Source organism: Suricata suricatta, chromosome X, assembly GCF_006229205.1.
Source record: "Suricata suricatta isolate VVHF042 chromosome X, meerkat_22Aug2017_6uvM2_HiC, whole genome shotgun sequence".
Taxonomy (NCBI): domain Eukaryota; kingdom Metazoa; phylum Chordata; class Mammalia; order Carnivora; family Herpestidae; genus Suricata; species Suricata suricatta.
Window position 1 is genome coordinate 16,744,306 of NC_043717.1, and position 13,675 is coordinate 16,757,980.

The following is a 13,675-nucleotide window of genomic DNA, read 5'->3' on the forward strand; positions in this document are numbered from 1 at the left end:
AAATTTTTTAAATAAATATAAAAGGTTTTTTGAAGAAAAAAGGATTATACATGGGCGAAAGCATCAATAGAATTTACAGTCAGACTGGGGAATGACAGCTGATATAGAGAAAACTAAAACTATTTTAAAAAGTGTTCTTTGTTCATCTCTGCAAAAAATTTTCCGAAACTTGGATAATTATTAAATATAAATGGTGTAAACTCCAGAGAACAAAGAAAAAAATCTAAATGGCTAATTACAATGGGAGAAATTAAGAAAGTTGATAAAGAAAGCCCCGAAAGTTTCATAGGGGTAATTCTTTCCAATCTTGAAGGAAAAGGGTGTTTTTTTTTTAAATTCCTATTTAGGATAAGCTTTTCTGAATACATGGAGAAGGAAACAAAAAAGAATTTTTTTAAGCTAATAGAACATTGGTACATCATCTTGTAAAGTACCAGAAACTCTACCTATGGTGTATCTAAACAATGCCAGAATCCTTCAACATTAGGAAATGTATTTGAAAGTGGTAAACAGGGGCGCCTGGGTGGCTCAGTTGGTTAATAAGAGTCTAACTTCAGCTCAGGTCGTGATCTCACAGTTTGTGGGTTCGAGCCCTGCATCGGGCTCTGTGCTGACAGCTCAGAGCTGGAGCCTGCTTCAGATTCTGTGACCCCCTCACTCTCTGACCTTCCCTTGCTCATGCTTTCTCTGTCTCAAAAATAAATAAAACATTAAAAAAAAAAGTGGTAAACATCATTTACCATTAGGGGAGAAAAAAATCCTCATCTCAGCAGGTAGTGCATCTCAGCAGGTAGCGGACGGAGTATTTAACAAAATTTATCATCCATTAATGGCTAAAAAGCAAAAATCCTTAGTAAAGGTAAAAATACCTGGATTCGTCCTAATGGTTAACACTTGAAAGCATTCCTATCAGAGGGTAAGACAAGCAATCCCATTATCATTTATCACTTTTACTATTAAATGGATGCTAAATGTGGATCCATACAATAAGGGGAAAAAGACAAAAATATTAGAACAGAGTAAGCCTTTTCTTCAGATACTGTTATATACCTAGCGTGGGAGAAGGGGAGAAGGGGAGAAAACCCGAAAATCAACGGAAACCTAGCAAACTTGGGAAGAACGTGGTTACTAAATTACTATTCCAATAACAACAACATTGCGTTGGGGCGGGTGAACGTATGCGTGAGGGCTGGAGCGTCCACGAGCGTGTGGGTGTGAACGTGAACACGCACGCACTTGCTGAGGGGCGGGGAAGCGCATGCGCCAGCGGCAACCAGGCGCCCTCGCGGTATCCGCGTTCTCGCGTTCCCGGCATTCTCAGTGTCCGGCGTCCGTCCTCGAGGCCCAGGATCGCTCGTGAGTCTTCCGCGTCTTCGCGCTCACCCGACCGCGCCGAGCTGCGGAGTTCGCGTTTTTCTCTCTCAGCCTTTGCCGGAGCCGTCCGGTCGCTCAGCCGCTTGTCTGGGAGCCAGAACTGCTGCCGAATTCTCAGCCATGTCCTCAGACGACAGTGTCTTCATCCCCTCAGAAAATCCGGAGTTACTTTCAGATATCATGGAGCCGCAACCCAGCCAAGAGGAGGCCGTCCCTGGGGAGGCCGTTCCTGTAGAGACTATGGCGATGGGAGCCGTCACAGAGTACGGGGTTATCAGCGGCAGTTGGATCCACGGAGGCCACCACCATCTGCCTCTTATTGCGCTGCAGCCGTTCTTTACCGGCACCCCGAGCCAAGGAGACAACGACGAGGAAATAATCATGGTACAGACACAGGAGGAAGTGGTGGGCTACTGCACCTCAGACGACCTGCAGGCCGGCCGCAGTTTTGAGGAGCAGTTGGTCATCCCGGTCGGTGAAGACAACAACTCCCAGCAGAGCCTGGCTACCTCGTCCACCTCCGTGTCCACCTCCCCGTCCACCTCCCCGTCCACCTCCGCGTCCACCTCCGCCGTCAGCCACGGCAAGAAGCGCAGCAGCGAAAGCAAGAAGTCAAGCGGTAAGAAGAATCACACTGACCGTGAGGCCCCCGCGGGAGGTAGCAGCTCTGAGATTGGCAGCAGGAAGTGGGAGCAGAAGCAGGTGCATATCCAAACCCTGGAGGGGGAGTTCTCCGTCGCCATGTGGTCCCCAAGTGACCAAAAAGACAAAGAGACAGTACAAATTAAGAGCCCGGCTCCCGATTATTCAGAGTACATGAGAGGAAAGAAGCTTCCTCCTGGAGGAATACCTGGTATTGATCTCTCAGATCCAAAACAACTAGCAGAATTTGCTAAAATGAAGCCCAGGAAGCCCCAAGATGATGTTCCGAGAACAGTACCTTGCACTCATAAAGGCTGTGAGAAGATGTTCAAGGATAACTGTGCTTTGCGAAAACATATGAACACCCACGGTCCTAGAATCCACGTATGTGCAGAATGTGGCAAAGCTTTCGTCGAGAGCTCAAAACTAAAACGACATCAACTGGTGCACACTGGAGAGAAGCCCTTTCAGTGCACATTTGAAGGCTGCGGAAAACGCTTTTCCCTGGATTTCAATTTGCGTACTCATGTGCGAATCCATACCGGAGACAAGCCCTTCGTGTGCCCCTTTGATGGTTGTAATAGGAAGTTTGCTCAGTCAACTAATCTGAAATCTCATATCTTTACGCATGCTAAGAAAAACAGCCAGTAAGAAGGGAAGATCCTTCTCAGACTTGTAAAGTGTCTTTCAGGAGCCTGATTGAAAATGAATATGCTTCTTTTGTGTATTGCTTCTAAGAAATAATTTTTTAATGACTCCTATGTATCTAAGGGTCATGTTTTGGTAGAGTAGTAAAAGTAAAAGTAAAAAGTAAAAAAAAAAAAATATTCCTTTATATAACATTGTTAGGGTGCTATATCTTGTTCTGTAATACTATTTGAAAAACATGGTGTTTTGTAAAGTTTGGTCCCAACAGGAGGATAATTTATGAACCTCACATCCAGAGATGGTTCTTTATACAACTGTTCAAAAAATAGGACTTTTTTTTCACATTTTAAAAAATACGAAGTTCACTTATTGCTTATAAATTTTTAAAGTTCTGGAGAAACCTAATGGAGGACTTGGGGGAGGGGAAGAGGGAAAGAGTTGGGGAAAGAGAGGGCCGCAAAACTTGAAAGACTGTTGAAAACTGAAAAGGAACTGAGGGTTGAAGGTGAAGGGGGAGGGGGGAAAGAGGTGGTGGTGATGGAGGAGGGCATTTGTGGGGAAGAGCGTTGGGTGTTGTATGGAAACCAGTTTGACAAACTATTAAAAAAAAGAAAAAAAAATAAAGTTCTGTATTTTCTAAATGTTCATATTTATAGTTTTAGGAATATATTTAGTAATTCTTTATATGGCTTTTCTGAACATTGATAACTTTGTGATAGATTTTCTTTAAAACAGTGAACAGTAACTAAGTATTTTCCTATTTTAAAAAAGTTATATAGATTTTGATTGCTATCTTCATTTTGGTTGTATTCTTTAATATTAACACATTTCCATAACTGTCTTTTAGCTGCATTGATTTACCTAGTATTGCATGTTAGATGTGACTTAATAATAGTGTTAGTCAATTTAAATCTTATTAATACTTAATAGTGTTAGTCAATTTAATAGTGTTAGTCATTTTGTTTCCCAAAATTCTGCCAGGTGCTCTTGTTTAGTATAACTTCTTTGCATGATCAGTTAGAGAGTTATAGAATATTTGTATGTGTTGACTTTTTAACACTTGATATGTACATCTTGTGTAATAGAAAAAGCAGAAATAAAATACTTTTAAAGAAGGGAAAAAAAAACTTGTCTGTGTCAATACCATAGCTAGAAAATAGAGAAAATGGGGAGGTTGTTACTGGTATCTGGTGGATAGAGGCTAGGGATGCTGTTAAACATCCTACAATACACAAGATAGTTCCCCACAACATAGATTTGGCCCAAAATGCCAATAGTGCCACACTGTTAAAAACTCCTGCTCTAGAAAAAGTAGAAGTTATAACAAAGATTCCTTTGGTATACTTACAAGCAAATCATTAATGGACAAGAGGTTGTTTAAATAAAGGAGTTGTGTGTGTTATACCACCCTTCTTGCCACTTAGCCATCATGGGCAAATCTGGAATCCAGAGGGGTGATCTCATACCAGCTGCATCCGTGACAAGTCCCTGACGAGATAAGAGGCTGCTCAGAAAGTCAAGAAAGTACTTTGACTGTTGTCTGGGTGGGAAAACAGCATGGTCTGTGGTATGACTGTACGGTGGGATTATCCTGGTAAGGGAGAGATGGTGAGAGTGCACGCATCTAGGCAGTCCTGCTGGAGCTGGGAAAAAGCTGAATTTAACATAAACATAACAGTGGCAAGTCTAATGGGGGGGGGTTATTTTGTGAAATTGTGTTGGGACTAGCTACTTGGGAGGGGGGAGGGTGGTTATACCTATATCCCTAAATTAGTTTCAAGCGAGTAAATTCCAGTAGGCAAAAGAAAGTTTTTAATTTTTTTTAATGAAGCTATGAAAACAATACAAGAAAACCCCAGATGAGTATCTTCTATAATCTTGAACTGGGAAAGGCTTAATGCAAAGGAGCAATTTGACCACACCAAAATGTAAAATGTCTGCTTAGGCAGAACTATAAACCAAACCAAAAACAAACTGGAGGAAAAATTGTAATACTCTTATAAAGGACTAAATTTTTCAGCATATGTATTCAGTAATAATATACACAAATCACTTAAAAATGTAAACAGGCAATAGATAGAAATAGTTCTGAGATAACAAATACAAACAGCCTTTTAATAAACATGAAAAATGTACAAGGTTACTCATACTTAAACAAATCACAGCAGATTTTACTTTCCACCTAACAGATGGCAAAGTCTAACATATTCCTAGCATCCAGGGTTACTTACAGGGTAGGGAAATATGCCAATTATGAGAACACAAATTAATGCAGACTCATTGGAAGTCAATTTTAATGCACATTTTTTTGACCCAGCAATTCCATTTCTATGGAACTTTCCATACCCTCACAGCTGCATACTTAAATTAGATATATAACAATATGAGCAAAGCTGTTTATTGCAGCATTGTATGAAAAAGTGAAAGCAGCCTAAGTGATCATTAGTAGGGAACCTTATGAATAAATCACTATGTTTTAAAAAGTGGACTATTCTGTAGTGGTGATAAGAACTGGGCATTCTCATAAATTAGTAAAAAATGGATATAAGAAAATTAGTAAAATAGTGGATGTAAGAAATGGGGTATATATGAATACGCAAATAAGGAAAAAGTCCAAAGTTCATAAATGTAAAATCAAAATATAGTTTCCAATAAATGGTTTGATACCACTGGTGTATTTAAAAGATCTCTCTCTGTATAGAACAGAAAAGATTGTTTACCCAATATATCCTGGACTAGACTTGCCCTGGATATTTCTGGAATTAAACAACTTACAACACTCCAAAAAAAAAAAAAGAAAGAAAAAGAAAAGAACATCTTAACAGTGTGAATAAGGTGAATGAAACTTGTCTTAGGTGTCTGACTGCTATAAATAAAAATGACAGTGGCTTAAACTCTCATAAAACATTCCAAATGTAAGTAGTTCAGCACTGAAATGTTAATTCTGTTATTGGAGGGTGTCAGGCTTTCTGTCTTGTTAGCTCACTATTCCCAACAGGCAGCTTCTATGTCATAGACTCAGGTTTGTCTCTATCATAGCTACATTCCAGCCATAAGGACAATGATATCCCAGTCACCTCCACTCATATCCCATTAGCTAAAGCAGTCATATGGCCAAACTCAGCTTCCTGCAAGTCTGGGAAATGTCGTTAGGTTACATTTCTATCACTATAAAACATTGCCTCTCAACCACTGGTGCTGTCACCCTCCTGGAAATGTTTGGAATGTTTGGGGGGGAGCAGGGAGCATTCTTTGGTTGTCTCAGTGAGGGGAGGATACTAATGGCATTCAGTGCATGGGAGCCAAAAAGGCTAAATATCCTGCAGTGCAAGAGACAGACTTGCACAACTAAGAATTGCAAGGTTCAGAGTGCTAGTAGAGCTCCCACTCTGCCCCATGAGAAAAACAGGCAGAAGAAGGAAAGGATCGGTATGGGGGAGGAGGGTGTCTAGTGATGTGCTAGCGGTGGTTTTAACCCCTGGCTCTGGAGGGGAGAGTGGGGAGCTCTGATATGTAGCATTTGCTGGTTTCTGTGGTATAATTATTCCTGCCACGGCCAATTTCAAGGTGCCAACCCAAAGTCCCTGAAGGAGGAATTAGGAAGAGATGTACACAGTCAGCTGTGGCAAGCTGCTAGGACCAGCCTCCAGCACACCACTGGGTTCACCTTAACCATATCTGCATATATGGTAGAGAGGGTTACAGTCTGTGACGTGGTGTAAGATACATACTCTATTTGGTATCTAGTAAGTAGATAATATTAACGTTGATGGGAGCTAGATTTTGTGTTACTATGTGAAAAGGACTGAAAAAGGAGAAAGAATGTACCCTCTGGTGTTTTAGAATAGGGGACATTGGTGTGAACGCATGGTTTCCAACAGATAGGTAGATATAGAAATAATTATACATGTAATAAATAATTAAAAAATCAATATTACTGTCCATAATAGTTTAATTCTTAAAACAGTTTCTTTTTTCTGAGTACCTTTTGAATTTCCATAACCCAACTCAGCAAGAATGTTTTTTATTTAGTCTTAACTTTTAATAGCTCTGAAATTTTTTCAAAGATCACACCTATGTTTCGATTAATAATGTATACATTTTCTGAAAAGAGGATAAAGCAAGTAGAAATTCTATTTGTTTTATCTGTATATTAGAATGTAGATTCTCTTAGTGTTAAATCGTATCAGTATATGGTCTTCTTAATGTGATATAAACATGCTCATTTTACATTTCACTATCTGAAATGGAAGAGACCTCTAACTGAACATCTGTCTGCTATACTAATAAGTAGATCTGTCTGCTTTGCAGCTGCTTCTGGCACTTCACTAACTTACCAGAATGCCCGGGTGTTATGAAGTCCAGATACCTATATCATTCCTCTCCCTGGTTGAGCTGACTCCTTTTTTTCCTCTCTTTTCAGGTATCTGGCATAATTTCGTCCTTGCACTCCTAGGTATTTTAGCTCTCGTTCTCCTCCCTGTAATTCTCTTGCCGTTTTACTACACTGGAGTTGGGGTGCTTATCACTGAAGTTGCTGAGGTAAATAATGAGAATTACCTGGGGCATCCTTTTCCTGGATTGTGGTATAACACAGCATTTTGTGATGTCAGGAACTTTTATTCAAGTTCTCATATACAGAATGCACAGTTTCTCCTGAAGAAATTACTATAATCCTTTTAAATTGAACAGAAAGTTTTGTGGGAAATACTGGCTTTTTAAAAATACTTAAAATTGTTTCTGTTCTGAGTTACAGAGATAGTATCAAGGTTTTCTACCTGTACTTTGTTGATAAAATGCATCACTTACCTTTACTGTTTATTTTTATAACTGTGCTTTTGAGACAAATGTCCTTACTCCTAAGTAAGAAGATTGAAACCTAGGCTGGCCAGCTGGAACATTTCATGGGAGTTTTAAGTAAATGTCTTCAACTCTGTATTTCACTCCCTTAAGCAACAATTCCTGCAATGGCATCAGGTCTTCTGTTCAGACTTTGAGAAGGGGAAAATTACCGTTGTGAATAACCGACTCACGTATTCATTGTGCTGATGGTATTGTCTGTATATTTGGGACTGTGTTTAGATAAGGACTTGTCTTACAATTTTATCTACTGAGGATATACAAGATAATGAAGGCATTCTGGTGACTACTTTCACAAAAAATTGAATTATCAATTTGGGAAAAACTTTTAATCTTCATAGTTGGCAAGTGAGGTTTTTTCAGTTATGAAAAATTCAAATTATTAGAGAAGTAGGAAAAGCAACTATTGTTGTTAGGTTGATTTTGTTAATGTTCTAGGACTATACATCTTGCTTTGAAAGCTGGATTATTTTCTGCCTTAGTCAAAATATTCTACTTGATTAAATCAGTCTTTAATTATTTGGTCAGATAAATCATAGTTTGTCTTCATACATTATCTGATTTGGTTGTACCCTCTTCCCAAGGACTCACCTGCCATTGGACCCAGAGGCCTTTTTGTGGGAGACCTTGTCACCCATCTACAGGATTGTCCTGTTACTAATGTCCAAGATTGGAATGAATGTCTAGATACCATCGCCTATGAGCCCCAAATTGGTTACTGTATTAGTGCATCAACTTTACAGCAGTTAAGCTTCCCAGTTAGAGGTGTGTATATTTCTTCAGTATAATATCATGCTTCAGGGGTGCCTGGGTGGCTCAGTTGGTTAAGTGTCCAACTCTTGGTTTCGCTTCAGGTTATGATCTCACAGTTCTTGAGTTCAGGCTCCTCATCGGGCTCTTTGCTGACAGCATGAAGCCTGCTTGGGATCTTCTCTCTCCCTCTCGTTCCTGCCCCTCCTCTGCTCACTTGCTCTCTCTCTCAAAATAAATAAGCTTTTTAAATAATAATAATAATAATAATAGTAATAGTAATAGTAATAATATCATGCTTTAAGCAGTAGTACTTGCCGTTCACCGATTCTTAGCCCATTTCTATAGACTTAGTTTGTTCTAATTTCTTTAAAACAAATCATTAAAGTAATAATAGGCACGAACTAGTGTCTTGGTAAGTTGGATACTAATATTTATATATCATTGTTCAGTTTCTAACTAATTTCATAATATACTTGAGTCAGGGCTCTAGTATCTAATTCTTTCCATACTTAGAAGAACTTGTGTTAAGTTAGCATTCAAACTCAACCATAACCAATTAACTAAATTCCAGTAATTAAATACTCCCATGCTATATGGATGGTGTCATATCCAAAGCTATTTGGAATAGAGTTATTTTATGTGGCAGGCATCCAGAGGAAGTCACGTTGGCATCTGAAAATATTTTCTAAAGTCAGATCTGTTGTTCTGTGTTAGCAAGCAACAAGGTAAAGCAAGTTTATTTTCAGATGCTCCCAAATTTATTTTGAGTTCTTTCACCTCTGAAGAATCAGCCTCTTCAGCTCTTTATACAAAATCATGGGGCCCAGATTATTTTGAGTGTTTACAAACACAAATTATATTCACAGATTATATCTTTTTTTAAATGTTTTATTTATTTTTGAGACAGAGAGACAGAGCATGAGAGGGGGAGGGGCAGAGTGACAGGGAGACACAGAATCTGAAGCAGGCTCCAAGCTGTCATCACAGAGCCCAATGCAGGGCTCGAACCCACAAATGTGAGATCATGACCTGAGCTGAAGTCAGAGGTTTAACCAACTGAGCCACCCAGGCATCCCACACAGATTATATCTTAAGGTGAAGAAATACCCTGGATTCTTGGCCGCATCTATGAAAATATTATAAATAATCAGGAGTTACTTCACTAAAGTACTGTGTACAATGGCAGAGTAATAAGAATTGGTTAAAAAATTTTTTTCAAATATAATCTTCCATATATAACCCATTTTTAAGAACTTTTATTACTGTAAAAACTTTTCAAACATACACAAATGTCAAGAAAGTAGTAGAGTGGTGCCTGGCTGGCTCAGTCGGAAGAGCATGTGACTCTTGATCTTGGAGTCATGAGTTCGAGTACCACACTGGGAATAGAGATTACTTAAATAAAACTTAGAAAAGTAGTATACATGGGACCTCATGCATCATTCTCCCAGCTTCCATAATTATCAACATTTTACCAGCTTTTTCATCTAATTAGCGTACTTTTGAGGGGAGTATTTTTAAGCACATCCCAGGGATCATGTCATTTCATCCATGAACTTTAGCATGTCTTTAATACATGATGACTTTTTAACCGTGACCACAGTACTGTTATTCACACCTAACAAAATTAGCACTAATTCCTACTATCTAGTCAGTATTCACTTTTCTCTAGCTGCTTTTTTTATTTTTAAAAAAATATTTATTGATTTATTTTGAGAGGATGGGAGGGTCAGAGAGTGAGGAGAGAAGAATCTCAAGCAGGCTCTGTGCTGTCAGCACAGAGCCCAACATGGGGCTCGAACTCACAAGCCATGAGACCATGACCTGAGTTGAAATCAAGAGTTGGATGCTTAACCAACTTAGCCCCCCAAGAACTCCCTTACCTGCTTTTTTAAATAGTTGGTTTAAGTTGGATGGTATATCTTTTAAGCGTCTTTCACTTTGGAACAGTTCCCCCAGATTTTTTTTGTTTTTCAGGGTTTTTTTTTTGAAATCTCATTTAAGAAACTGTCACTTGTTTTTGTTGAATTGCTTATATTCTGGATTTGTCTGGCTCTGTATTATTATTTTGATGTCATTAACATGTTCAGATAGCCTCCACATTTTCTATAAATGGTCATTAGGTATAGACACTTGATTAAATTCAGGATCCACTTTTTGAGGGGGTGAAAATACTTCATAGGTGGTCTCACTGCTTCCTATTGCATGTCAAGAGGCATACAATGTCTGTTTTTCTCCCCTGTGGTAATGTTAACACTGTTCGGTAGGCTAATCTGATTCTCTAAGGTTGAAATATTTATACATTTCTACTCTTGTCAAGAGTCCTTAGCATCTTCCCAAAAATTACAGATGACAGAAGGTTGGTATATGACCTATAATATGTTCTTCTGTGGAGAAAATAGTCCATTATTTCACACTTCTTAGGTTCTTCATCATTTTCTTCCAATTTCTCTAAATTTGGTGTAATGTGTATTGAATTACAAAAGCCAAACTGACACAGTAATTGGTGTTCTCTCTAGAATTGTTTTATTTAGGACATCTGCATTTCAAATGTTTAAGGTTTTGCCCCTTTCCTGTCAAACAGAATGAAAATGAAAATTTTCCCTGAAATACTCTGAAACTTTTTTTTCTAAGCATTTACTTACTATTTTTGAGAGAGGTAGTGGGGAGAGAGAGAGAGCATGCACAAACAGAGGGAAGGGCAGAGAGAGACAGAGACACAGAATCCGAAGCAGGCTCCAGGCTCCAAGCTGTCAGCACAGAGCCCAATGTGGGGCTCAAACCCACGAAGCGCGAGATCATGGCCTGAGCCAAAGTCAGATGCTTAACCAACTGAGCCACCCAGGTGCCCTTCTGAAACTCTTTCCTTATTAACTTTTTGAGTATTTCCCGTAACAGTGTATTTTGGAGGTATTTGTGTTAAAACCTAAAGCAGATATTACTCTTTCTACTTAATAAAGAAAAAAAAAAGAAAATAATTCTTTAAATCTATTTCATCTCCTTAAGAGTGACTGTACTAGGATACTGTTGATTTTACGTGATGACTCTTCACTATGTCTCATAAACCTGTACCTCTATTTAACCATTTTTAAATGGAGTGCATATATTTAGCCAGTTATAGGAATCTTAATGACTGTAAATTTAACTTAAAATATATACTAACTTAATTTTAATGGCAGACTTGACCACTGAGGCTGTAGACATTTTAAAGAAAGCTAATCGTGCCTAGATGGCTCAATCAGTTATGCGTCCCGACTCTTCATTTTGGCTCATGTCATGATCTCACTGTTTGGGGGGATTAAGCCCCACATCATGCTCTGCATTGAAAGCATAGAACCTACTTGGGATTCTCCCTCTCTCTCTGCTCTCCCTCCCTTTCTCTCTCTCTCAAAATAAATAAACTTTAAAAAAAGAAAGCTGTGGATTAATAGTATTTTATATGCATCTAGGGACATTTTTTATTCTTCATTATAGAGAGAGGGAAAAGATACAATTAAATATGGTAATACAAAGTGGCCAATAATCCAAAAGTGATTCATGTTCATTTTGGAATGAACTTCAGTATACATAATTAAATTTCTAGAAATTTACATCACTGGAAAACAGTAAACCCACCTTAGGAAAAGACCTGACCCTGAAGTTCATGTAAGCTGCCCTAACCAGTTGTTTCTGGCCACTTATCTCTCACAGATGTATTATTAAATTTTTTAAGATATAAAAAAGCTGACTGGATGTTCTCCTTAAAGTATTAACAAGTAAATTTCTGTCAAATTAGATTTTTTAACCTTTTATTTTTTGAGATACAGAGCATGAGCGGGGGTAGGGCAGAGAGAGAAGGAGACAGAATCTGAAGCAGGCTCCAAGCTCTGAGCAATTTCTGTCAAATTAGAAAAAAACGTGGTTGATCTATTTTATGAAATTGTTTGGACCTGCTTTTCTTCTGTTAATCCTTTCCTGTTTGATTTTTAATCATTAATGCACTAAACTACCAATGTCACCAACAGAGGCAAGGCTCGTTCAGTTCCGCCCCTTCCCCTGGTACCTGGGAGCAGCCTAAGGAGCTAGTCCCATGTACTCCTTGGAGACAGAATGGCCTTTCCAGAAAGCCCCAAAACTGGGTCAGGGCTTGGAGTCCTTTGCATTTGAAATAGATCTCTGATCTCATTCTGGGTCAGAACAGAAAACAAAATTTTACCCCCATTCGTAGTCAAGACTACTTTTACAATTACTAGGTGTCCATATGCCCATGTGATTTGAGTGGAATTGAAAGTTACAGAGAAGAACTAGTCTGGCTATTTATTTGGGACTATTTTCCTAATAAGTAGCTTGTATTCTCTCTCTTTCGTTTGAGAGGAGTCCTTTATGTCATCTGCACATAAAGCTAAATTCTTTTTTTCTTTCCTGAAATCATTCTTTCAAGTAAGAAAGACTGTACTCAACAAGTTCAGCATTTGAACTACATTTCCAGGAGCATGTGATTGAAAACTAACGTCAGCTACTCCCTAAAGTGAAGCTTTGAGCTCGGACTCAGGCATCCCCATTGAACAGCTTATATTCATATTCATAGGAGGCAAGGGTATATCCCTGTAACTGCCTGGCAACAGGAATATTGTCCTGTCATACGTATCTCTAACTGAAGTCAGAAAAGACCCTTGTCCACATAGTTTAAGATAATAAAAGGAAAATTCCAGGAATCCGTCCCATATATTTTGAGTACCCAAATTGATTTTATGCCTAAATCTTCTCCAATGTTTGTGAGAAAGTATCTGTTCATTTTGAACATCAAGTTATGATCCATAGTTTTTTTGCTATCCTAAATTGAAGAGAGAATGTGTGTGTGTGTGTTTGTGTGTGTGTGTGTTTATAATTTTTTAACTACTTGTTATTAGGTGATGCTGGTATAAATGGTACTGTAGAACTAAAAATAAATAAACAGGAGGGGCTCCTGGGTGGCTCAGTAGGATTAGCATCCAACTTTAGCTCATGTCGTGGTCTTGTGGTTAGTAAGTTCAAGTCCCATGTCGGGCTCTGTGCTGGCAGCTTGGAGCCTGGAGCCTGCTTCTGATTCTGTGTATCTCTCTCTATCTGCCTCTCCCCCACTTGTGCTCTTCTCTGTTTTTCAAAACTTAAAAAAAAAAAGAAAAGAAAGAAAGAATAAATAATAGGCTTGCCTCCCTGTGTTGGAGCTCTAACTACATTTATATATTTAATAAGCTAGGATAAGAAAATTATTCAGTTCATTTTAGTAATATAGAAAGTAGTGGGGACTATGAACTATAAATTGAAAGAGTCTCTTCTTTCCAGTCTTTTTCTAAAACTAACCTCAGGGTGCCTCGGTGGCTCAGTTAGGCATCTGACTCTTGATTTGAGGTCAGGTCATGAAATCATAATTCTTTAG

The 13,675-nt window shown here is 38.6% G+C and overlaps 1 protein-coding gene across 7 annotated transcripts in view; it reads left to right on the forward strand.

Moving 5' to 3' along the window:
* Positions 1-13,675, forward strand: part of MBTPS2 (membrane bound transcription factor peptidase, site 2) — a 91,607-nt gene that overhangs the window by 16,030 nt on the left and 61,902 nt on the right. For 6 of the 7 annotated variants that reach the window (XR_003904986.1, XR_003904988.1, XR_003904987.1 and 3 more), the window contains exons 6-7: positions 7,088-7,206; positions 8,109-8,289. Coding sequence is in view for 2 of the 7 variants with exons in the window: in XM_029929527.1 (XP_029785387.1) it covers positions 7,088-7,206; positions 8,109-8,289 (300 nt within the window). In the remaining 5 variants the exon portion in view is untranslated. Of the gene's footprint in view, positions 1-1,321; positions 3,069-7,087; positions 7,207-8,108; positions 8,290-13,675 lie in introns of those variants that run through there. The other variant, XM_029929526.1, reaches the window with a different exon arrangement.